General features: G+C 46.5%; 1 protein-coding gene across 2 annotated transcripts in view; it reads right to left on the reverse strand.

Moving 5' to 3' along the window:
• Window positions 1-2,527: 2,527 nt before the first annotated feature.
• Window positions 2,528-25,810, reverse strand: part of DUOX2 (dual oxidase 2) — a 64,807-nt gene continuing 41,524 nt past the window's right edge. For both annotated transcript variants that reach the window (XM_028706545.2, XM_028706544.2), the window contains exons 20-34: window positions 25,163-25,256; window positions 23,950-24,125; window positions 23,076-23,145; window positions 21,251-21,346; window positions 17,331-17,509; window positions 16,475-16,705; window positions 14,684-14,783; window positions 12,801-12,850; window positions 12,080-12,207; window positions 11,282-11,435; window positions 10,270-10,502; window positions 9,329-9,487; window positions 8,022-8,177; window positions 6,213-6,341; window positions 2,528-3,044 (exon numbers count right to left, since the gene is read on the reverse strand). In XM_028706545.2, the coding sequence (XP_028562378.2) occupies window positions 2,922-3,044; window positions 6,213-6,341; window positions 8,022-8,177; window positions 9,329-9,487; window positions 10,270-10,502; window positions 11,282-11,435; window positions 12,080-12,207; window positions 12,801-12,850; window positions 14,684-14,783; window positions 16,475-16,705; window positions 17,331-17,509; window positions 21,251-21,346; window positions 23,076-23,145; window positions 23,950-24,125; window positions 25,163-25,256 (2,078 nt within the window). In that variant the 3' untranslated portion in view covers window positions 2,528-2,921. The remainder of the gene's footprint in view (window positions 3,045-6,212; window positions 6,342-8,021; window positions 8,178-9,328; window positions 9,488-10,269; window positions 10,503-11,281; window positions 11,436-12,079; window positions 12,208-12,800; window positions 12,851-14,683; window positions 14,784-16,474; window positions 16,706-17,330; window positions 17,510-21,250; window positions 21,347-23,075; window positions 23,146-23,949; window positions 24,126-25,162; window positions 25,257-25,810) is intronic.

The following is a 25,810-nucleotide window of genomic DNA, read 5'->3' on the forward strand; positions in this document are numbered from 1 at the left end:
ATAAAGGATGGGCCACAGAGGTTCCTCAATGGAAGAATCATTGCAGAGGCTGGATCTGGACTCCCAAAGCTATGTCCCCAAGCTCTCATGCAAACTTGAGTTTCAAGAGGATGCAAACTTGAGTTTTAAGGAGGAATTGTAGGTCAGGTACGGAACGTGCTGCTGGTTTTCCTCTTTGGGGGATGGTGTGTTCTCAGGACCATATTCTGCCCATCACACTTGTCTGAATGGCAAGGAGTTCTAGGCGTGCAGGTTGGGTTTATTTTACTCAGGTCGGGTTTATTTTGTAAAGTCACTGGAAGCTTATTGGAGCTGCACCCAGTCACTCCCATGTGTGCCACCCTGAGTTCAATGGAGGAAGGATGGAAATAGAACTACAAACATAAGGTACTATGTAGAGTACACAGCCTGGCATTTCACATGCTGTTGAGGCTCCTTATGAATTGTTCATATAACAGAAAGTAGGACAACCGTGTTTCCCCCCAATATTTGTTTAATGTGAAGAACGTTTGTGTATTTTAATAGGAAAGGCTATTGTCAGGTTGATTAATGAATATGGCATGCCCTATATTCTAACTAGGGATGGGGTAGAAACTCAGTTCCATTTGACTTTTAATGTGGACCTAAGGAATTAGCGCTTACCTAAGCAATATGTGAACCTAAATACAGCTATCCTTCGAAATTTGCACTTCCTTGAATTTTGTGTTGCAGTTTTCCAAACAAAAAAAGGGTATGAAAAGCTGTATCAGGGGGAAGAGTGCATAGAAATGCACATATTAGTGAAAATAAGTTATGAAAATACAGTACATTAGGGGAAATTGCTTGCAGAAATACGTATAATCAGGCAAAATTGCAGACAAAGGTGTGTTTATTGGGAGAAATTTTCATGAGGACTTTAAAAAGAAATTGCAAACGGGTGCAGAAATGTGAACTGAATTTAAGACGGGGGGGGGGGGGATTGAGAAAAACCAAAACTGACAGATTCATGCACCTCTAATTATAACCCTTCCGCTTTACAACACTGGCAGACACTACAGTGGTATCTTGGTTTGCAACCATTTTGGATTACAACCGTTTTGGATTATAACCATGTCAAACCTGGAAGTGCGTGTTCCTTTTTTTGGATTACAATCCATTTGGGGGGGATTACAAGCCCCCCTTTTTGGGGGGAGGCCCCTTTGGTGAAAGCGCGTCTTGGGTTACAACCTGTTTTGGTTTACAACCGGATCTCCGGAATGGATTACGGTTGTAAACCAAGGTACCACTGTATTCCTGATCATAACGTTGAAGTTTCTGCCGAAAGAAAAAAGAACTGTAGCAAAGTTGTGCTCCCCCAAGTTCCTACTCCACTACATCTCTGGCTGTTTGACTCCAGCATCTGGTCCTCAGAGCTAAACTGTTTCTGTAGTAGTTATTGACTGAGTTATCCACCATAAGACTCCTTCTAAAGGTGAAAGCTATCAGCTAAACACAACAAAGGCAAATAAACACAAGCCATAACAAAGAAGTTAGGTGATGTTCAGACACCTAAGCTGGTCAAAGCTATGTAACCATTTCAGTTCTCACCTTAGGAACTGTAGTTGTACGAAGGGAATGGAAAATCCTGGTTGTTGGGGCTGATAGGAGTTGGAGTCCAACAACAACACAGATTCCCCATCCCTGTGAAGAGTTTTCCTAAATAAGTCATCTAACACCCTGACAAAGTTACAATATCTAGGGTTCTTTGCAAAAAGCCTAGACCCTTAAATCTGTGTGTGTGTGTGATTTTTTATTAATATATATATATATATATATATATATATATATATATATATGGGGATGCGGGTGGCGCTGTGGGTAAAAGCCTCAGCGCCTAGGGCTTGCCGATCGAAAGGTCGGCGGTTCGAATCCCCGCAGCGGGGTGCGCTCCCGTTGTTCGGTCCCAGCGCCTGCCAACCTAGCAGTTCGAAAGCACTCCCAAGTGCAAGTAGATAAATAGGGACCGCTTACTAGCGGGAAGGTAAACGGTGTTTCCGTGTGTGGCTCTGGCTCGCCAGAGCAGCGATGTCACGCTGGCCACGTGACCCGGAAGTGTCTCCGGACAGCGCTGGCCCCTGGCCTCTTGAGTGAGATGGGCGCACAACCCTAGAGTCTGTCAAGACTGGCCCGTACGGGCAGGGTACCATATATATATATATATATATATATATATATATATATATATATATGATTTTCTGTTTTACAATTTTGAATACTCATTTAAACATTCTTAAAATATCAATGACTTCCCTTCTTCTCTTTCCATGGTTCATTCTGCATATCATAAATCCCTGCATATTTTACATAAACGAAACCATTCAGTATTCCATTATTACATCCATCATAAAAGGTTATTTATGGATGCCACTGCTGCGGCCCGTGTTTTCTTAGCCCCCAAAATGGAAAATGAACGAGGTCCCAACTAAAGAAGAATGGCAACTTAAGCTGATGGAATTATGTGCAGCTTGCAGACTTAACATATAGAATAACAGAACAAGAAGAACATACATTTAGAGAAGATTAGAAAATGTTTATTGAATATACGGGGGGAAATTATGTACACTCAAAAACGTTGGCAGCATTAAGATAAATTCGACCCTTAAACCAGTTTCACACTGGTTTACCATTGCACTAATGCTCCATAAATAGGATGTCACATCACTTTCCATCTACACACAGACAAGTGAGTGCTAGAGCTACGTTTCCAGTCCATGAAGCAGTAACTTTTCAGGCATCAGAGGCATTAAAATTCTATGCAGGGATAAAAAGTACAGCTGTCCTTACGGCGCTAAAAGTAAGAATCCAATGTAAACCACTGTCCAACAATGCACACTGGAAAGAAGACAGCTGGTTGGGGAGATGGGCATTCACCCCCCGGAAGCCCAGAAGAGTCTGCTAAAGGGCTAAAAGTTCTCATAGTGATGGACAAAATGGGCTTGATCGCGTTTGTTGATCTTCTGACATGCTTTCTCCACATTCTTGGTCATGCCTGGAGGGCCACAGCTGAACACACCAATCTTCCTCACCTGGAAACAACAAACCAAAAGAACTTGGTCACCAGGCGTTACCCAACACATTGGGCAGTAACAGAAGAGAGGAGAAAAAGGAAACAGAAACAGCCAAGGGACCAGCAGCTTTGGGCTCCTTCTTAAACTTTCCCACTCTAGCGGGTCATTAGAAAAGCATTTTATGTATTTATTTCATGAAATTTATACACCACTTGATTGCAATAAGAATAAGAATACTCAAAAGGCTTAAAGCTAAAACAAGAAAATCTGACAGCAATAGTTAAAAACATACAAAAAGTTGAAATAGTAAAACAGGTTAAAATTCACATCAACTTTCTAAGCGTCTTGGTAGGTTTGTCTAGACGAGAATGTTTTCAGCAGGTGCCAAAAAGAATACAGGGAAGGCACCTGCTTGATCTCAATAGGCATTCTTTAAATAAATGGATGTCTCAAAATAAGTGAATAGCAAAAAGGAGAGTGCCAAGTCCTGCTTTCTTGGGTCAGGCTCTAAGCTCCAGGTGATGCCTAAATGCATCCATGGCAGAGGCCTCCTCTGGAAGGAGAAAGAGAAGGAGAAGCAGAAGAAATTGCAGACACGAGCTGGATCATTTGAGGTCACATGTGGGGCACGCCAGTTTGAAATGCTCCCCCATGTTCTAAAACAAAAGAAATAATAGGAAGCCGCCTTATAAGAAGTCGGATTATTTCAATACGTAGCCTGGCATTATCTGCACATACTGCAGGCTAGCCGCCAGTGTGAATGTCTTTCCCTGTCATCTGTTGCCTGATCCTTTCAAGTTTTAACTGCAGATACCAGAGGATTGAGGGACGCGGGTGGCGCTGTGGGTAAAAGCCTCAGCGCCTAGGGCTTGCCGATCAAAAGGTCGGCGGTTCGAATCCCCGTGGCGGGGTGCGCTCCCATTGTTCAGTCCCAGTGCCTGCCAACCTAGCAGTTCAAAAGCACTCCCGGGTGCAAGTAGATAAATAGGGACCGCTTACCAGCGGGAAGGTAAACAGCGTTTCCGTGTGCGGCTCTGGCTCGCCAGAGCAGCGATGTCACGCTGGCCACGTGACCCGGAAGTGTCTCCGGACAGCGCTGGCCCCCGGCCTCTTGAGTGAGATGGGCGCACAACCCTAGAGTCTGTCAAGACTGGCCCGTACGGGCAGGGGTACCTTTACCTTACCAGAGGATTGAACCTTGCTCCTTTTGCATATAAAACATGGGCTCTACCACTGAGCTACAGCTCTCCCAACATTTGAACAGCAGAGAGGACATTTTTAAACCCAGGGGCCCCTCTTCAGACGAGTGTTTTATTGCGGATGTATCCCGGAGCACGTTCTTGATACAACAACAGTGCATCAGTGGGTGATTTATTCTGCTTTTCCTGCGATCCTTCCCCAACCATATCCCATTATCGCTGCCCAGAAAGGCCATAACGAAGGACACGCTCCAGAATATTTGTGGTATAAAAAGTTACAGAATCTTTGCAGGAAGTTACAGGATATGCACTGATTGGAAGTGAAGCAGTGTAACAACCCCAAAACTTCTGCAGGTGCAAAAACTGGAAATGGGATTGTGTGTGGTGCTCCCAATAGCATCGTGAGCACAAATAATCACAAATGTGGAATGAAATGGAAGTCCAGAGGGACCCCTTGTCTCCTTTTCTACTTCCATGACTTTTTTTGTTTTGTTTATTCTACCACCTCAAGTTTCTACCATCTCATTCTGAAGCGTGTAGAGGAAGGCTTTCCTAAATGCAGATTTCTATAAATACCCACTCATCCACTTGATGTGCGTCTGCTACAATTGCAGAGTAAGGGCTCCAACTCCACACACACACACACACACACACACACACACACACACACACACACCGCCTGGTTGTCCTGGCCCTGCTTCTGTGCCTTAAGAGCAAATCCCTTCCTCAATCAGGGATAGACACACATAAGGGAGGACCCACAATGTTTGCCATCTAGGCAGGCAGCTGATTTATAGATTTGACATGACCGACTTTTCAACCGACGATTGCTACTGTGTGACATACATCGTGCTGTAAAACCTCCATGGCATCAGCTGATCTTTCTTTCTTTACACGACATACAAATGGAGACTGCAATGAGGAAAGGAACTAACTCATGGCATACTTTTTATGTGATAAAGGTCAATCCGACCTGAGAGTGCTGTTAAAATAAAAATAAAAATCCTGGCACAAGTTCAATGGTCTCTCACCCGTCTAGTTATCTTTTCATTTATTTATTTATTTATTACGTAATTCCCTGAGTTAGTTTCAGGCATAGCGGATAGCGAGAAGAATAGCAGGTTTTAGCAGAAGCGGGAGGGTAGTGGAAGGGGGGGAAATGCTGATTGTGACAAATGTAGGAAAGGATGGAAATTGCTGCCTGCTTACATCCATGTACATGAGGTCAGGTTAGGGGCAAAGAAAGTCGTGGCTGGATCAACAGCACAACTGAATTCCCTAGGGGGGCCTTGAAAGAATAAAACAAAGTTAACTTCCGGCAAACGTCAGAGCACCAGCTCACAGGCACCCACTTTGGAGTCATGAGGTTAAAGGAAAGGGGTCCTAACACTAGGACAAAGGAAGGAAGACTGGCTGGAGAAGAAGGAAGAAGTCAAAGCATGGAAGGAAGCGATCTATACGCCGACAAGAAGGAACCAACAGGAGTAAAAATAGGTTCCCTTTCTGTCTATCGTCAGCCGTCCCTGGTACAGGTAACTTGTCTAAATGCATTATTGCTTTTTGTCCCAACAGCAGGAGAGATAGGAATCCGACCCAGTGGCTGGATCAAATTCTCTCCCCTGCACCAGAGGGATGCTAAGTGATGAAACATCACAGGCAGCACTGCTAATTACTCTTTAGGAAGCTTGTTGCGGTAGCTCTCCTCATCCTTTGCTCTGTGGCTGCTGGCCTGCTTTGCTTGCAGAAAAGTCCCTGGTTCATTCCCTAGGATCCCAATTTAAAATAATCTCAGGCAGCAGATGATGGGGAAAATATCTCAGTGAGCAAACATCTGAGCACGGAGGAGGCAGTTTCCTGTGTTCCATTTAGCAAGCACGCTTGGCTAGCATAAGATCCCCTCTGTCGCATGAAGCCTGTTCATATGCAATGCACAAAACTGAATCCCACAACTGCCCACAGGAGCCCTCTGCCCATTGCCAGCACTGACCTCAGGGTGGACCTCTTGCAGTGAGCAGAAGAAAGGGACAAATGGCGGTCGACCAAAGTGGGTGACAGAGCGCAGGCCTGTGAACAAGCTCTGGTTGAGGACCTTCTGGAAGTGCCGCTCGCAGATGTACTAGAAAGAGAGACGGTGACGGTCAGAGTATGGCTTGGGTTGGGGGAAGGAACCCACTGTTCACAGTCACCATTATCACCACCTTGTCGTTCTAGATCCTCCAACATAGAAGCAGGTCTTGTTAGAACAAGCAATGTTCTGATCCAGGCATGTAGCCAGGAACATGATGTGGAGATCTACGGGCATACTAGTTTAATTTAATATACGATACGATAATCTTTATTGTCATTGTCCCATACAGAATGAAATTGGGGGGGTGGGATCTACATAAGACATTCAAAACCAATAAGCCTGCTATCCCAGCCTGGTTAGCACCCTAAAAACTGTGATACCCCATTTTAAAAATACAATACACTCCCATAGCGACTCCTTACACTACATTAAAAACCAAAATCGCATTTGGATAGAAACTGTTTCTCAGGAGGCTAGTCCTAGTCTTTATAACCCTGTACCTTCTTCCAGAAGGCAGAAGCTGAAAGAGATCATTTCCGGGGTGTGCACTATCCTGCGCTATCTCTGCAGCTTTCTTATAGCACCTGGAAGCATAGATTTGATCCAAGGTGGGAAGATTTGTGTCTAGAATATCTGAAGGACCACCAGCTTTGGCACAACTCTGCCTGCCTGTTAAGAGCTTTGGGGAGGCTCTGCTGCACAATCCCACCAATGTCTCACATGGGCTTGGTGGAAATGCAGGACAGGGCCTTCTTGGTAGCTGCACCTAGGTTTGGAAACTCCCTCTTCCGGAAGGCTTCTTTAATCCCCTCCTTTCCCATTTTCAGAAAGATCATTAAAACCATTTTGTTTAGACACACTTTCCATACTTCTTCATGCTCGGAGGCTGATGCCACTGCTATTTTTAGTGTTAATTTTATGGGTTTAAAATTTATTTTCTTCTCACTATTTTATTATCCTTGTGAACTGCTTCAGGGAGGGAAACTATGTGGAAGTGAAAAGTGGTATATAAATTCATGCATAAACTATTGAATTTTTTTATTAAAAATGCATGTGGGTTGGTGGGAAAACTAATAAGGTAACAGTCAGAACAGCTCGGGTAATATGTCTAAAGTTATTAAATATAAATAAAGTAATATTGAATTTTATACATAAAAGAAGGACCTACTAATTAATAATACTTAACACTTGTAGAGTATATCACTTTCACATGTTCAAAGCACTTTGCACACAACTGCAAGCCTTACAACCACCTTTTAAGGTAGGCATTATTATTATTATTATTATTATTATTATTATTATTATTATTATTATTATTATTATTATTATTATTATTATGCTGCTCCCTATCTTGCAAATGCGGGGACTGAGGCTGAGATAGCATTCATACACTATGCTACACCAGCTCTAGTATTTGTCAATCGTGAGCAGCACCTTTTTTCTTGTCTGACAGAAGAAACAGCAAGAGCCACTGGGAAGGTCACTGGTGTTGTGCTTTTGCTTTTATCTTCATATGTAAAAAACTTAGGGCTTATCCAGACTTAACCTTTTGCCTTGCTCCTTCCAGGCAGATGTCCCCACTTTAACACTCCAAGCATTTTTTTCTATTTTGCCCCGAGCTTTCCCTGCGAAAACCTGCTCTTTAAAGCGGAATCAGAACCAACGTCAATTCAGGTTTTCTGCACATATGTGTCTGGATGCTCTGCAGTTTTGGCATGTGGGGCTCACCAGCATGGTGGTGCGCAGGTCAAACTTCTCTGCCAGCTGTGTGATGTAGATGTGCACGGAGACCAGATCGCACTGATCGTTCTCCTCCACCTCTCGGATGATGTCGGCCATCCACTCAAACTGCCGCTGGGTCCGCGTCACCCAAATGAAATAGACCTGGGAACAAGCGGAAAGTGAGCAAGGCCGTTATCAGAAATCCCCTGAAACGACACCTGCGCCTGCTGAATGGGCTCCTCCTTCCAAGCTCTTGCATCAAAACCTCTCCGCTCACCTGGACCCCTCTCATCCTTTCAACTCCATGGGCTGAATCTAGAGGCCTGTCATTGACCTCCTTTGGTCTTCTAAATTGCACCAGGAAACCTCGCTGGGCCATGTCAGAGCTTCATGCTTTGACCTCTGCGTCCATTATCATTTCACCATCACTTGCTGTGATCCTTTTGGATCTTCTCATCCAAGCCCAGTGATTGCTTTTGCATAGCAAGCTAAGCTTAGTAGAGTTGCAACTCCTGCAGTTTTCAAGGTCTAATTCCAAGTGATTATACACCACAAGTTCTTCATCGTGGGAATATTAAGCATCCCCGTGTTAGGGGAAAGCATGCTGAAGCTTCTATGGCTGGGGTAGCAAATGTGGTGTCCTCCAGATGTTGCTGGACTACAACTCCCATCATCTCTGACCATTGGTCATGCTGGTTGGAGCTACTGGGAAATGGGGTCCTACAATATCTGGCCGGCACCAGCTTGGGGGAGGTTGGTTTAAGGCTGCCAAAGGAGAGACTGTAAAGTCAGGGGAAACTATGTAAGAAATATGATTGCTCATTTTCTGTTACAGTGATACCTCGGGTTAAGAACTTAATTCGTTCTGGAGGTCCGTTCTTAACCTGAAACGTCTTAACCTGAGGTACCACTTTAGCTAATGGGGCCTCCTGCTGTTGCCGCACTACCAGAGCATGATTTCTGTTCTCATCCTGAAGCAAAGTTCTTAACCCGAGCTACTATTTCTGGGTTAGCGGAGTCTGTAACCTGAAGCGTCTGTAACCTGAAGCGTCTGTAACCTGAGGGACCACTGTACTTATATAGTCCACAAAACCTCTATGGGAACAGGATGGTGGCATACGTGCTCTGTATTAGGTCCTCTAGAAATATTTTTTAAAGGGTGCAAGAGGACTCAAAGTGAAGTTCACATCTCTTCTGCTAACTGGTATGGGAGACACATCTTACGCTTTGAGAACCACACCAAGCCCCTTAACACTGACTCAGTGGCTAGCAAGGACAAGAATCCAGCCATTTCTCCATTCCTTCAACCTCACCTTCTTGCACGAGATCCTGGACCCAACTGATGACTTGAAGACGAGATCTTTGAGGATGGAAGCAAAGGGTGTCACCCCGATGCCTCCTCCCACCAGGACAGACACTTCAAACTTGTTCCATTCCTGGTGCCCCTCTCCAAAAGGTCCATCCAGGTACAGCTGGAGAGAGAGAGAGAGAGAGAGAGAGAGAGAGAGAGAGAGAGAGAGAGAGAGAGAGAGAGAGAAATGTGAAAAAAAAACTTCACTTGCTCCCAGGGCTGGCACCAGGGCTTGGCACTATTGAGCCCCTGCTGAGGCCACACCCCAGAAGGGTGCCCGCTGGATCATTTCCTTTTTCTCCCTGGTGTCTCTGCCTGCTGCCCAGCCCTTTCTTAGCATTCAAAGAGAGGCATGGTCAAGAGGAAAAAACAGCATAGGTGCAGACTGGTCTCTTAAGGCAGCAGTTGCAGGAGGAGAGGGGAACAGAATAAACATTTCAAGAGACATGAGGAAGAGGGACCCACTCAGGGAGCCTGAGGGCCAGCACGGCTTGCTCCTTTGCTCAGATGACAGAGTAGGATGACTCCCACTAAGTCTAGTTAGCAAGAGCTGACTTCTGCCTACAACTAATAGTTTTGGGTAGGTATTGGAGGGATGGCTTTTTGCCAGGAATGGGGAACCTGTGGCTCTCCAGGTGTCACTGAACTCCAACTCCCATCAGCCCCAGCCATGGTGGCCAATGGTCAGGGATGATGGGAGTTGTAGTCTAGCAACGTCTGGTGGGCCACAGATTCCTCTTCCCTGTTTAGTTTTCTGAATTGGTAGCAGAGGAAGCAATTCTGTGGTTGGAACCAGAAAGCACAAGTGCTTTTAAGTATCTATTGAAGACATTTCTGTACCGCGGTTCTTTAAATCTATGCTAGGGTGGGTGAGGTGGAGAGAACAAGACGTTATAGCCTTACCTTGGGATATTTGCCAATTTCTGCTACGCTTTCTGGGGAGTAAAGCTCCCGCAGCCGAGTTGTCCAAGGCCCAGCTGCTCGAATGTGCAGGCTCAATGTGTCCTCATGGGGGGCAGAGGTCAACGTGAAGGGGTGGTACTCAGTGGTCCCCAGAGATAAGCAGGCAATCCGCACCCATTGCCCAGACCTGTAGTCAAAGTCCTGGGGCCTCTGGAACTGGAGGCGAGTGACTCCTGAGCCAAGAAAAATGAGAGGCCTGAGCATGTCCGCCATTAAAGCACGAATCATAGAACTGGACCGACTCTAAGGGTCATCTAGTCATCTGGAATCTCAGCTAAAGATATCCGGTCCCAATACTGTCCACTCAAATCCCAGCTAAGCAGGCTGAGCTGCCCCTGTCTGGGCCCAGTAAGAGCCCTAAGCTGCTCCTGTTGTCAAAGTTGTTCCTGCCCAGAAGGAGCATTTCCTTCCTCCCTGTCCCTCCCCGGAGAAAGCTCTCTTCAAGACAGCCCTGCTGCCTTGAAGAACAGCTCCTGCCACTGACAAATATGGCAGCCTAGCACCAGAGATGGAGGGCAGGGTCATCTCAGATCAGGGGTGTGGAACCTCAGGTCCCATGGCCAAATGCAGCTCTCTAGCCCTCAGGAGTTCCGCCAGGCCACGCCCCTCTCCAGGCCACACCCCCTCAATGGCCCTGCTTCAAATCAGGAGTGTTTCTGCCTGGCTGGAATGTGTCTGTGAACTCTGACCGGGCTTCTTGCTTGTCCAGATGAAGGACTGTGAGGGGTCTGTGGAAGAACACACCCTACTTTACATTCCTTGCTCCACCCACTTCTGCATCTGGCCCCACCTACCACTGGCCTGTGACTCTTGGAAGGTTGCCCAGAATGTGTTCCCTGGGCTGGAAATCACTTGTCTTAGATGTTACTAGTGATAGATCAAGGACAGGAAGTTCCTCCGGCCGTATTTTAAACAGAGAGAGGACCAGCACCAGAAGACTTCTAATTTGTACCTGATGGGAGAAGTTCAGCCTTCACAACAGCAATTTCCACCTTCTTCCTGCTCAGGCTGATGAGCTTGTCTGCCCCATAGATAAGGGCTGGGACAATGAAATAAATGTGGAAGCGGGGCTGCTGGATCAGAGCATAGCTGCCGTGGATGATAACCTGGAGGACACATCGTAACCCAACACTTCAGTTATATTGCATTGAGAAGAAAAGAAAAACCTCTTCTTCCATGACTGCAGTGGCGTAGCGTGGGGGGTGCTGGGGGGGCCGGCCGCACCGGGCGCAACATCTGAGGGGGGCGCGCTAATCTAGTGGAAGAGACTCGAGTGCTAAAATCCACGGGTTAGGGGGCGCAAATTACTTGCCTTGCCCCGGGTGCTGACAACCCACGCTACGCCACTGCACGACTGTGCTCAAGTGGGCAGGCAGAGCACCAAAGGATCTCGCACAAGCAAAGAGCTATATATTCCTACCCAGAAGCCTCCATGAACATCCAAACCTGCCTCATGCCGAGCCAGAACATTGATCCATCCATCACAGCAGGATGGAGAACGTGGTCTTCCTCATTGCAGAAACTGCAAATGCCAATCTCCCCCAAATCCTGACACTGTGCATTGTTTACATTTGGTCACATCCACATGATGCATTTAAAGCACACAGTTTCCTCCCAAGAATCCTGGGAACTGTAGTTTATTAAGGGTGCTGGGAACTGCAGCTTTGTGCGCGCTTTAAACGGATGGTGTGTGGGTGTGCCTTTTGTTACAATTGCACTTGGGTAGAGGCAGGGCTCCAGAGCGAATTACCAGGATATAGAGAAGCACGTAGAGATGGTGAGTGATCCAGAACCCCTGGAAGCTGATTCTCCGGAAATAGTGAGTTGCAAAGACATACATAATGGCGAGGACAACTAGAAGAAGCACCCCAGTCATGCCTGAGAGAGAAAGGGAAAAAAGAGGAACACGTGTTAAAATAGACAGCCGCCATGTGTGGTCCTGCTCATAGCTGTCAACAGATTTGAAAATAAGGGACTAGCAGCCTCAAAAATAAGGGATCAGCAGCCAAAATAAGGGATTTTCAAGGCACAAGTATGTTCAACTTCTGAGGCCCTCTGAGCCAAAGGCAGAAAGCCCAGCCAGCAGCCAAACGAAGCCTCAAGTGGTGGTTCCCACAGCGCAGCAACCCGGCAAAGGGGATGCAGCAAGGGAAACCACTGTGGCCGATTTGATTGGCACAAGGCATGCAAGCTCCACCCCCCCAGTCGTTCTTAGACTCCTTATTGGGTGAGCAACACAGCCAAGCAACACAGTTGGAGCCTCCCTCCTCCCTGGCCGGCAGGGAGGGAGGGAGAGGAGCTGCTTCCTTTGAAACCCAGGAAATTTAAGGGACATCATCAATAAGGGACAGCAGCAGGACACAGCACTGGGATAAGGGAGTTTCCCGCCAAATAAGGGACGGTTGACAGCTATGGTCCTGTTGCTGCAACCCACCCACCCTCCAAGCGCCCACACCTCCACCTGCCCTTACCTGGGACAGTCTCAAAAAACCACCAATAATATTTGCGAGGAAACTGTGACCTGGAAAGAAAAGAAATGATGGCACAATGTAAAGGCTTGATAAGAACAAGTAACGCAGACTGGAACGAAAGTGCTATTGACAATTAGGATTGCAGCTCAAGTGTTATTTATTTGTCTTAACTGCTGTTTTTGGAAATAAGCTGCTCCACGTGATGGCACTGAAAAGAGGGGAACTGCAGGAGAGAAAGCGAACCCTTGCTTTTGCCCTGTGCGGTTTCCCCCCAAAGTCTTTGCTTACTGTACAGAGAAAAAACATAAAAGTTTTGAAGGTGTGGTGATACAGACTGGGGATACAGAGGAAAGGATGAATACGACCGTCACTCTCTGATCTTGAAAGAAGTCATGAATGAGTCATCATTACAGTGGTACCTCTGGTTACGTACTTAATTCGTTCCGGAAGTCCGTTCTTAACCTGAAACTGTTCTTAACCTGAAGCACCACTTTAGCTAATGGGGCCTCCCACTGCTGCCGCGCCGCCAGAGCACGATTTCTGTTCTCATCCTGAAGCAAAGTTCTTAACCCAAGGTACTATTTCTGGGTTAGCGGAGTCTGTAACCTGAAGCGTATGTAACCCGAGGTACCACTGTACTATTATTTTAAAGCAAGGAATCTTGACCTCTCCTTCGGGCCCAAGTTGAAGCAATCTTGTGAAAACAGGGTATGTGCAGACTGCGATTCAATGCAGCTGGTTTCAATGCCTCTGTTACAGGGGTCAGCAAACTTTTTTCAGCAGGGGGCCGGTCCACTGTCCCTCAGACCTTGGGGGGAGGCAGACTATATTTTGGGGGGGGGGGGGGAATGAATGAATTCCTATACCCCAGAAATAACCCAGAGATGCATTTTAAATAAAAGGACACATTCTAAAAACACACTGATTCCCAGACAGTCCAAGGGCCAGATTTAGAAGGTGATTGGGCTGGATCCAGCCCCCGGGCCTTAGTTTGCCTACCCATGGTTTAGAATGTTGCCTAGACAGGACTTTTGGAGCATTCAAAAGACTGGTTCAATACAGTGGTGCCCCGCAAGACGAATGCCTCGCAAGACGAAAAACTCGCTAGACGAAAGGGTTTTCCGTTTTTTGAGTCGTTCTGCAAGACGAATTTCCCTATGGGGTTGCTTCGCAAGACGAAACGTCTTGCGAGTTCTTGCGAGTTTGTTTCCTTTTTCTTAAAGCCGCTAAGCCGTTAATAGCCGCTAAGCCGCTAAGCTGTTAATAGCCGCTAAGCCGCTAATAGCCGCTAAGCCTCTAATAGCCGTGCTTCGCAAGACGAAAAAACCGCAAGACGAAGAGACTCGCGGAACGGATTAATTTCGTCTTGCCAGGCACCACTGTATTTCAAAATCCACCAAAGAGGTATTGGGCTTCCCATGCTAAAACAGTGGTGAGAAAAAGCTCTAACTGCACAAAATGCTCAAAGATCATGGCTTCCGTTCTTTCTCCATCCATCTGGGTTGCCCAGCTCTCCTTTGCGTTCTTCAGCTATTACCGTATTTTTCGCTCTATAAGACACACTTTCCCCCTCCTAAAAAGTAAGGGGAAATGTGTGTGCGTCTTATGGAGCGAATGCAGGCTGCGCAGCTATCCCAGAAGCCAGAAGAACAAGAGGGATCGGTGTGCAGTGATCCCTCTTGCTCTTCTGGCTTCAGGGATAGCCACGCAAAGCCTCTTGAGCGCAGTGGGAGTGCTCCTGCCTCTTCGCTCAAGAGGCTTTGCATTGCTTTCTTGTTTCTTGTTTTCCTCCTCTAAAAACTAGGTGTGTCTTATGGTTGGGTGCGTCTTACAGAGCGAAAAATACGGTATGTATGAAGGGGGAGAAGGCACTCCCAACTTACCCATCGTTTGTAAAGGTGTTGGAGAAGAGGCAGGACAGGACGCTGAGAGGGGTGACTGAGAAGATGTAGACATTCACAATATGGCCCAGGGTGTGCAGAACTGCAGGGTGCAAAAGTAGTGAGAGAATGCATCCACAGCAACAATTATAAAAGCAATTTCAAACCTGTTCCGGGCTGTTTGCATTCTTTTTTTCCCTTTAAAAAAAAAGCAAATTCACAGTCCTTGAACTGAAACACAGCTAACTCTTTGAAAGTTGCACTTCTCTGAATTTCATTGTGCAGTTTTCCCTCCAAACATGAATTAAATGAATATATTAGGGGGAAACATGCATAAAAAATAACTGTGAAAATAACACAAAATGCATTCTATTAATACAAGTTCCTTGCAAAAATGTGTGCATTAATCAAAATTGCAGGCAAGATGTGTTCATTAGGAGAAATAAATGAAGAGCTAAATGAAGAATTTTCAGGATTTATTTATTTTTTAGAGATTGCTGATGGCTGTGGAAATGTGAAAAACTGAATTTTAGACGGGAAAAATGAGAAACTTAAGAATTGTTACAAAACAGTGTTGATCATGAGAGAGCTGCTGCCAGTCAGAGTAGACAACACTGACTTACTATAAAGCAGCTTCCTAGTTTCCTCACTTGGCACCTACATCGTTCTCCTATTGGTACTCAGCAAATACTTTTCCATTGCTTGCCAAGGCCCCATGAGCCACAGTGATCCAGCAAGGGGCAAGAGAGGGCAATTCCATGAGGCTGTGCTTTAAATTCCCCATGGAACCATCCAGCTGAACCCGCTCCCCAAGTGCAGCCCCACCCAGCTCCATCGGTGTGGCCAAGCACCAGCAAGCAGGACGCCAGTCTCTGCCCCCTGGCCAGATCACTGTGGGGGCCTGAGGCCTGGCCGCAAAGCCACCCACCTAAGGAGGTAAGTGGACTTCTCTTAGGCCTTTTAAGGTATCGTTTGTCAGTCTATGTGTTTCGGCTGCTGATCTTCAGCTCCTGTATTTGATGGTGATCTTAACTCTTGCACTTTTTATTGTATTTTATCATGGCAACATTTTGCTCTTAGGTGGATGATGATGATGATGATAATAAATTTTATTTATACCCCGCCCTCTCCAGCCACAACTGGTCTCAGGGCGGCTAACACCAGGTATAAAACAATTGATTAAAATACAATTTAAAAACAAGATTAAAATACAACATTAAAATGCAGCCTCATTTCAGTAGAAACTCAAATCAAAAACTTTTTTGGGGATGAAAACGTCAAGTCTTCACCAAGGCCAACTATCCAGACTGGTCCTACGTGGGCCAGAAAAAAGCCAGGGAAGTCCCCAAATAGGAGTTCCAACACAGAAGGAGGAAGGAAAAAAGAAGAGGGGGAGGGGATCAAGTTGATTCCAAGCCAAAGTCCAGGCGGAACAGCTCTGTCTTACAGGCCCTGCGGAAAGAAATCAGATCCTGCAGGGCCCTGGTCTCATGAGACAGAGCGTTCCACCAGGCCAGAGCCAGTGTTGAAAAGGCCTGGCTCTGGTTGAGGCTAATCTGACTTCCTTAGGGCCCGGGACCTCTAGGGTGTTGCTATTTATGGACCTTAAGGTCCTCCGCGGGGCATACTGGGAGAGGCGGTCCTGTAGGTACGCACTTTCCTCGTATCATTATTTAATCGTTATGATTTATTTCCCCTGGAAATTTTATTTTACAAGGTGCCTCGCCGACCCAAGCAAGATGTGCATTTTTGTGTAGGCATTTGAGCAAGTGTGCAGGACCTCTCAGAATCTACCTGAAAAGATCAGGGCTCCGGTTGCAATCCAGCGGTGGAAGTCCACGGCAGAATCAAAAGGGATGTAGCGATTGAAAAAGGTCTCCCGCAGAAAAGTGATGAGGTTTCGACACATGGTGAGCAGGATAAATGAGTACATGAAGGAGATGCTGGCTCCTGCTCCCCGAGAGATGAGGATGCCCACAAAGGTGGTATCTGCAATTCCTGTGGGTGGCGATGCAAATCCATAATCTAGAGACAGAGGAGAAATGGTTTGCTGCAGGAACGAGGACCTCACATGCTCCCATTCTCCCCTCTCAGCAGGCTTGGGTTATAAACATGCTGGCATGCCTTACAAGCCCTTTACTACTTCCTGGGGGAAAAGCAAGGCAATGCAAAGCCATTCTAAATAACATGTTTTGTTACTATATATGCTCACACCCTGAAAGAACTTCCCTCCTGCTTCTTACTGCGTGCTCAGTGGGGTGGGGTCTGGGTTATAGTGGAGCTATTCAGCTTCATTTTACAGCAACAGCACTGCAACTAAAGTTGTGACCCTATAGGTCTGGGTCTCCAAAGCAGCCACTAAAAAGCAGGACTGGGAAGTTTAGCAACAAACTTCCCTCGTTAGCAATTAATGAGCTCTACTTGCAGCAGTCTTGGGTCTTGCTTTTTTTGAGTCCGGCGTTAGTTTGTGCTGCAAGCAGGTACGTACGTGGTGGCATCCTTAGCTGGGGCTGCCACTCACTGCCTCCTCTGGAGACAGACATTTCTCCTTCCTCAATGAATGAGGATGTGGAGTTCCGGCCCTGGCTGGCCACGCTAGGTCCTGGGCGCAGCAGTTGGCTTGGTGGAGCTAAATAGGCTGGTAACTCACAGTATGCCCTCTCCACAAAGACCCCAACCGTGATGGCTGAGAATATCACCACGCAGATGATGTGGCGACGGTAATTCTCAATGAAGCGCTTGAACTGCTGGACTTTCTGGTGAATTTTGCTCCTCTGGTACTTCTCCCTCCGTGCCTCCGTGTAGAGATATGGCTGGGGAAAGGACAGCCTGTAACAAGGAAGTGAAAGTCCATATGAGGGTTTGCAAGGCTGTCAAGATATGAATTGACTAGGAGAGCCCCACCCATCCTGGGGCCAGTGCCCTCCAGATGTTGGGACACAACACCCATCATCTTTGACCACCAACACCAGAAAACCCATCTCAATTGGCTCACCATCACACCTGAGATGGCTGGAGGACACAAAGTCGGTCCTCAGAGAAAGAACCAGGCAAGCTGATATATTCATGGGCAATAAGTTTGTTCTTAAAGTATCTTGGAGCTTGTCAAAGATTATGAAGTTTATGTATATAACCAAAAGCTGAAAGAAGATCTACAGAGCAAATGATGGTTTTATGTATAGCAGACATTATTTACATACATGGACCACTGACCTCAGTAAAAATGAATTGCCTAACTTTAATACACCTTCAAAATGTATCATAAGAAAATGTAAACCTCCTTCTGAGGAACTGAAAAAATACTTACTAATGTGTTGTTTAGAAGGCACTGATTTAAGATATCAGGACAACCTAACCTAACTAGGAATCCCAGAACAGCTAGTCATGCACACAGCATTCCTCAGCAATAAAATCTACGCTAATTGTTTGCCAGTGCATTTGACTGTAGTGCCAGAATAAAGTACTGTACAGAAATCTCAGTGTAAGATGTTTGCAAGAAGGAGCAAATCCAGAAACTTATTATGCCCCGTTATTAAATGTTTATTTGCCAACTCAATTACATTGCAGAAATAGTTCTTGAGCACAGCTGAAATATATAAACTAATTTTGGTCATGGTAGGGTGAGTCACAGGACTTTGTTGTTGTATTAGGAACACAGCAAAATGTCAAAGCACCACCGAAAAGGCCCATTCTCATGTTGCCACCTCAGATGGCAAGTGCCAGGTACAGGTTGGCTCATGTGGGGAGATGTAGTCCTTTAATTAAGTACACAAAGCCAACCTGAGCATTGATGCAACACGTACATTGGCCCTCAGACCACAACGATATAAAGTCCATTAACTACTTTCCTCTGAGGTTAGTGCCAAGGCTTTGTCACAGACGAGACAATGATATATTTGGATACCTTCCAGGGATTGATTTTGCTCTGTGGCCTAAAAGCTGACCACAAGGCAAACAAGTCATTGATATCAACAAAACTCAACAGCGTATAAAATGAGCATTGTGTGTTTGCCTAAGGGAGAGTCCATCAGAAATGGACAACAATTCTCATCAAAGCGCTGCATCACAGGCAGAGGCGATAAGGTGGAAGACATTTACAGGAATATGGAAATATTATGATGCTATAGGCACACAAAGGCTGGGCATTTCAGAGAACAATCATAAAATGCAAATCAGCTGTGGTGCTATCTGAATGTTTACATCTGCCACCCCCCACCCCCCACCCCTGCCCCAGGGACTGTTTTATTTCCCTTTTGTACTATAGCAGAATGAAGTAGCAACTCAGAAGAAATGATGCCATCTGCATGTATGTTTTATAAGTTTCCTTTCCCACGTATAAAAACATAAAAGTGCGTCATAAGGTCCCATAGAAGAAGCCGATGTCTACTCAGAAGTAAGCCCAATGGAGTACAATGGGGTTCACTTCCAGGTAAATGCGTACAGGGCTGCAGTCCTAATCTTACCTTTGGGACATCTGGAATAGCATCCAAAATGGATATGTGCCAATGGCAACAGCCATTATTTGACGTTTGGCACTTCTAGGAGCATCCTTTGCCAAACCTCAGACAAAGCAGAGACATGGCATGGAAGGGTGCCCACCCACCGTTAAGAATGGTGCTTCTGCACTGCCTTCTAATTTAACAATTCTCCCCAAGGAGCTGAGAGCAGTAAACATGGTTCTCTCTCTCTTTAACAATTCCATTTCACCCCGACTTGTTATGAGGAAAGGACAGCAACCAGCTTCTGTATGACCTGTTTGTGAAGCATTCACCCCAGATTGTCTGCAAAAGGGTTGAGGGAAAGGTTAGGCAATGCCGGCTATTTGTTGAGCCTTCGTTCCAATTTGTTTGCGGGGGGGGGGGGGCGTAATGGGATGCTGCACCAAACAAGTGTTATTCCACATCTTCCGCTGCATTTTCCATCTGCTCTTCCTGCCTTCAGCCCAACACTAACCATTACTTTATACTGGCTCTCAGGGTAGCACTGTTTTAAATTAATTAATTACAAGCCTTTACTGGATGTGGGTGGCGCTGTGGGTTAAACCATAGAGCCTAGGACTTGCCGATCAGAAGGTCGCAGTTTGAATCCCTGCGACGGGGTGAGCTCCCGTTGCTCGGTCCCAGCTCCTGCCAACCTAGCAGTTCGAAAGCATGTCAAAGTGCAAGTAGATAAATAGGTACCACTCTGGCAGGAAGGTAAACGGCGTTTCCATGCACTGCTCTGGCTTCGCCAGAAGCGGCTTAGTCATGCTGGCCACATAACCCGGAATCAGAGCTGCTCCCCGATCCCAGCTCACAGAGGATCACGCTAGCCAGCGTTCGCTTTATAAAAGTCTTTATTGAGTTACAGTTTCCATTTCCAAGCTGCTGCGTGCAACTCTACGTCTTATGGCTAGACCGGCGAAGCTCCGTCTGAATCTCCACCCCTCGTACACCAACCTAATATCCTCGCCTTACTCCACCTTTTCCGCCTGACCGTCCTTCTCTGGGTCCCTCTGCCCCCCATGGTCTCCTCCCTCCGGGACTCCTCTGACGCTGACCCCCCGGACCCTCCTGTCTCCTTGCGTCGGGCTTTAGGACCTGGCTCCCTTTCCGGGCTGCTTACTGCGCGGCCTTCCTGTGCATTTGAACTTGGCGCGCGCGCCCAGCCTTCCACTTTCCGCTTGACCGTTTCTTCGCTCCCCGATGGGGGCGTGGTCACTCCTGACTCATGCCCTCCTCCCTGCTGCGAGCTGCCAGGGCTCGATCCCTGACGTCCTTCCTCTCCACTGCGCTCTGGTGGGGACGCTGGCCCCGATTTCCAACTGCTGCCCTCTGAACCCCCGCTGGTCCCTTCCTCCTGGGGTGTCCCCCTAGGCCCCCCCCGCTTTGCTCTGGCCACTGGCGCTCCTTTCTGTGAATCTTCCGATTCACTGGAAAGACTCGGAGATCTCGGGTCGTCGTCATCACTCATCCTTTCTTCGAACTCCTCCCCCTCGCGCTCTGTTTCCTCCCTTGCCCTCGCCTCTGCTCCTGAACCCCTGACAACAGCGGACAAACGTCGGCTCCCTTGGCCTATAGAGTGAGATGAGCGCTGCAACCCCAGAGTCGTTCACGACTGAACTTAACTGTCAGGGGTATATTACCTTTACTTTTTTAAGTTCTAAGGAATAGATCTATTGAACTGAATGGGCTGCATGCAATACTACTCCTAGTCAGATTAGACCCATTGAAATTGATGGATATGACCAATTTAGGTCAATTTGTGCCCTTGGGCCTACTCAGAGTACAACTTGACTACAACTCAATGTTATTAAAACAAAAATCCAGAATAAAACAGCACTTCAAAGGCATATGGAGAGCAGGAATTCAGAAAATGGAGAGAAATAAAAATAGGGCCCTGGACAAAAATATGACTCTACATGAGATCTGATGTAACTCATGGTTTCTGTTTCACATATGGCAGAGGGAAGGGAGTTCCATAACGCGGTTACAGCAGCAGAAAATGTCTGTTTTGGGATCACCATGATAAATTCTAATCTAAATAGATGTCACATTGGAAGGCTATTAAGAAATACAATCAGACACTTACTTTTTTCCTGGCCTCCTCCTCAGGTTTTGCCCTGGCATTCCCCCAGAGGTCGCATCTCCTTCCAGAATCAGGGGCTGCTCTCGATTTAGGATGATGCTTAAGGAAGCAGATAATAGCCTTTCAGAGAACAGTCTTATCTATTACACGACTTGGAACCAAGAAAGCTGACCCAGGCCCTTTGATTTTATGGTTGCTTAGAAGGAAAAAGTTTGCCCACTGCAAGTGAATAACACCAGCCTCCCTAAATATTTCCCACGCCCAGCTTATTGGTTTTGCCACATTTCTGGCAGAAGAAACAACTCATCTTCGTTAGCATTTTGTTTTCTGAATAACAGCTGTAGCTCTTCTAGAGAAAGTGGGTTTGATAATCGGAAAATGCTGAAAATCTAGTTGCATGGAAAACAGAACAGGCATTCCTCTTAGGGTCTTTCTGGGGATGTTTCTTATGACATCTGTTTTGCAGCCATAAGGTTGTGTTTAACATAGCAGCACCTACACTGGGGAATCAATTATTAGACAGGGGTCGTCTGTGTTTTGTTCTATATGCTGCCTTAAAATGATTTTATTTACCCTGTCATGTGAGCGAGCTTTATGCCATTTTTTCCACTCTTGAGAATATTTTTTTCCTTGATTCCTCAGCATGCAATTTTATGTGTAAATATAATAAAACAAATAGAGACATAGGACGGCTGCCTTATACCAAGCCAGACCATGTTGGTTCGACACTGACCGGCAGCAGCTCTCCAGGGTTTCAGCAAGGAGATGCTAGCGAGTGGAGCCGAGTCATTTTGCATGCATGACCTATGGATCAGGTTGTTTTTCTACGTGACTGGTAGCCTGGGCTGGCTGCTGCTAGCTCCACAATAACATCACGTGCTGGGTGACACTCTTTTTAAAGGAGTGACAATAACATCACATGCTGGGTGACACCCTTTTACAGCACCCGGCACTTTCATTGGCATTGTGTCTGGAAGTGCCCTTAGGCCTAGCATCGTTTACTCTTTGGAAACAAAGATCTCCGGTTAACTGCTGCATAGCCCATGCAATAATACTGGGGGTGGGGCACTGTTCAGAGGAATGAGCAGGTTGCAGTTAGATATATCTTTGGCACAGTGGTAGCCCAGAGGGCATAATGGCCTCAGCACTCTCTCCAGGAAACACACAGTGGAAATTCACTCAGTGGCATTGAAAGAACCTTAACGTGGCTCTTCCTCCTATCTCTCTGCACTACCTTAAATATGCAGAAACAAGTTCATCTCACAACCTTTCGTTCCTCCTCCAAACCAATTTAAACACCTTACATAGCAACCATTTAAAAACCAGGGGAAGTGTCAGGGTATTTTTGTTTTTTTGTTTTGGCAGGGCAAGGATTTCAGCTGGAAAATGGAGAGTGAGGAAATGGTTAAAAGACCCTCCGGAGCTCTGTTTCATGAACGAGAATACCCTATAAACAATGCTAAGTTTCACTGTCAAGCAGCAATGTGTGGGAAATTCTTTCAAAACCAGTAGGTGAATTTACTCTTTCACTTAACTGTAAGGAACGGGCTGATTAATGGAACTATAACCACAGAGAAAAGCTTAGCAGAGAAACGGAATACACACCATACTTTTAAAACACATTTAAGGCACATCCCTGACACACACACACACCCAAAACAGAATCCTTGTGACTGTAGTTTGTTGAGGGTGGTGGTAATTGTCCCTGGGATACTTTAGAGGAGGAAATGTGCTTTAAATGTATGCCGTGTATCTGCGGAGCGAGTGCCGGACGGCGCTTGAGATGAGCCCGGCTCACAGAGGATCAGAGGCTGAGCAGAGAGCTTACTTGTTGCTTCTATCCTTGTCGATGACGGAGGCTCGATTGCTCACATTTTGTCTGAATCTGTCAGGAATTCCTTTGAGAGACAGAATAAGGAAAGTCATGTCTGTTCATACGAAGGATTTTGCAGAATAAGGGGAAGAGAAAGAGCTCACTAACTTCTTAGGGTTGCGTCTCAGACCAGAGGTCCATATAGTCTCTTTCTGACAGTGGCATTGTAAAGATAGATGGATGAACACATGCACAGAGGCATTTCTAGCAGGAAATTGGTGATGGAAAGAGATGCTTAACCCAAGTGCCAGACAGCCAGAGCCATAGCCAGGTGATCTTACACCCCTGGCAGAACTGTCCAGAGTGTGCCCCCTCAGCCACTGACAAATTAGCTCTTCTTTCCGCCTCTCCTCCAAACCCCTCCCCCATTCAATTCACCCTCTATTTAAAACCTTTTCTTATAAGGCAATAATCAATATTTATATTTATGGACATATTTTAAAGCCGATTTTGTGGGGGGGGGGCCTTGCCTATGCCCCTGGAGGGGGCCCACTTCACCACTCCCTAGCTACGGCCCAGCAGACAGTCACCTACCTGGCTGTTGGGCGCTTGGCAATCCCACACAAGGGCGTTATGATTGATGCCATGGGATCGGAAGGTAGTTTGTCCTGCCCACCTGTTAAAGTTGGCTTCAGGAAGAGATGTGGAGTCAAAAAGATTCCCCACCGGTGGAGTAGAAGGAAGGCCGATTCTCCATTGCAAGTCCAACCACGCTCTCCCAGTATTGTGAGGGTTGGAAATTCCAATTTACCTAACAATTCAGCTGCTTAATTTTGCCTTTCCATGCCCCCCCCCCAAGCTCAGGCCTGGGCTCTCCCTTTTCCATTACCTTTAACGCAGAGTTGAGTGAAGCGGAACTCCTGGTCGTGGTCCCGCAGCATGTAGTTAAAATCTTCCCAGGTGAGCTCCTCTTTGTCTTCGAACCCTGACTCCTTGAACAAGGACTCTATGACCTTCTCAGTCTGATCTCGCGAGAGGCAGTTGTTGTAGATCTCAATGAAAGACCTAAGAGGCAACAGAAGACACAGCGCGGTCAGCAAACAAGGAGCCTGTTGCAAAAGCTGCCATGAATCAAAGGGCTGTGGGCAAAGGGGCAAAGGGGCATGGGCACATGGGAAATGTACTGAGTCAAATTATGTTCAGAAAAGGGGTCCAGAACATGTGAGTCTTCACTAAGACCCTTGCAGTCAGATGTCCACCCTAAGCATTTCTGGTCACTAACAACATAACCTCTACCTGCCTCATTTTCCCTTACATTATGCATTCTGTTCTCAATTACAAGAGTTTATGATATTAGATCTAGGGACGCGGGTGGCGCTGTGGGTAAAACCTCAGTGCCTAGGACTTGCCGATCGCATGGTCGGCGGTTTGAATCCCCGCGGCGGGGTGCGCACCCATCGTTCGGTCCCAGCGCCTACCAACCTAGCAGTTCGAAAGCACCCCCGGGTGCAAGTAGATAAATAGGGACCGCTTACTAGCGGGAAGGTAAACGGCGTTCCGTGTGCTGCGCTGGCTCGCCAGATGCAGCTTGTCATGCTGGCCACGTGACCCGGAAGTGTCTGCGGACAGCGCTGGCCCCCGGCCTCTTGAGTGAGATGAGCGCACAACCCCAGAGTCTGTCAAGACTGGCCCATATGGGCAGGGGTACCTTTACCTTTACCTATGATATTAGATGTCATATGTGTACTGAGAATTGATTAATTTTTTTTAAAAAAAGAATATCAGAATTCACTAGGGAGAAACTGTTGCCTCATGTGAATTTCAATTTCAAAACTGGGGCTGGAGAATCCACTCTCTGTCACTGGCCTTGTTCCTCACCCTGTAGGGCTTTTGCCTAGAAGGAATGTGTCCTTGCATTCGGATAACACACTTTGCTTGGCTGGATGGAGGGTAGAGAGAAACTGGCCTGTTGTACAAAGTTACTGTTTACATTTCTTGACCTGTTTGCTCTGGCCCTGCCCACCACTGATATGTGGCCCTTGGGAGAATAAAATGTGGCCCTCCAGCTGAAAAAGACTCCCTTCCCCGGCACTAGAGAATACCTCAACATCCTGAAGAATTCTTCCTTTGAAAGAAAGCCATTTCCATCTATATCATACATGGTGAACATCAGTTTTGACTTCTCTTGGGGAGATCCTGGTGGAGGAAGAGTAAGATGAGTAACATCAAAAATACTTACCATAAAAATGCTTATCATAAAGCCCATTTGATAAGGAATTTTTATGAGAGCCCAATTCTCCAGCCCCACAATAACTTCAGAGGAACTGATAACTGAAGGGAGGGGATTTGTGTTCCAGGAAACTGGTGGGTGAGAGGATGTGGGAGAGACTATTGTTGCAGCCTGACACATGAGGATGACGCAGACCTCTCATTTTCCTTGTTTTCACTCTTTAGATTCAGTTCTTCACATCCCAACATCAGTTGCCAATTTTATTTAAAATCCTCATAAAAATCTATCTGCACTTTAGTGCAGAATACAATTTTGAAATGCAATTTCACCTAATGTATACATTCCTAGAAGGGACGCGGGTGGCGCTGTGGGTTAAAGCCTCAGCGCCTAGGACTTGCTGATCGAAAGGTCGGCGGTTCGAATCCCTGCAGCGGGGTGCGCTCCCGTTGCTCGGTCCCAGCGCCTGCCAACCTAGCAGTTCGAAAGCACCCCTGGGTGCAAGTAGATAAATAGGGACCGC

Source organism: Podarcis muralis, chromosome 14, assembly GCF_964188315.1.
Source record: "Podarcis muralis chromosome 14, rPodMur119.hap1.1, whole genome shotgun sequence".
Classification (NCBI taxonomy): Eukaryota; Metazoa; Chordata; class Lepidosauria; order Squamata; family Lacertidae; genus Podarcis; species Podarcis muralis.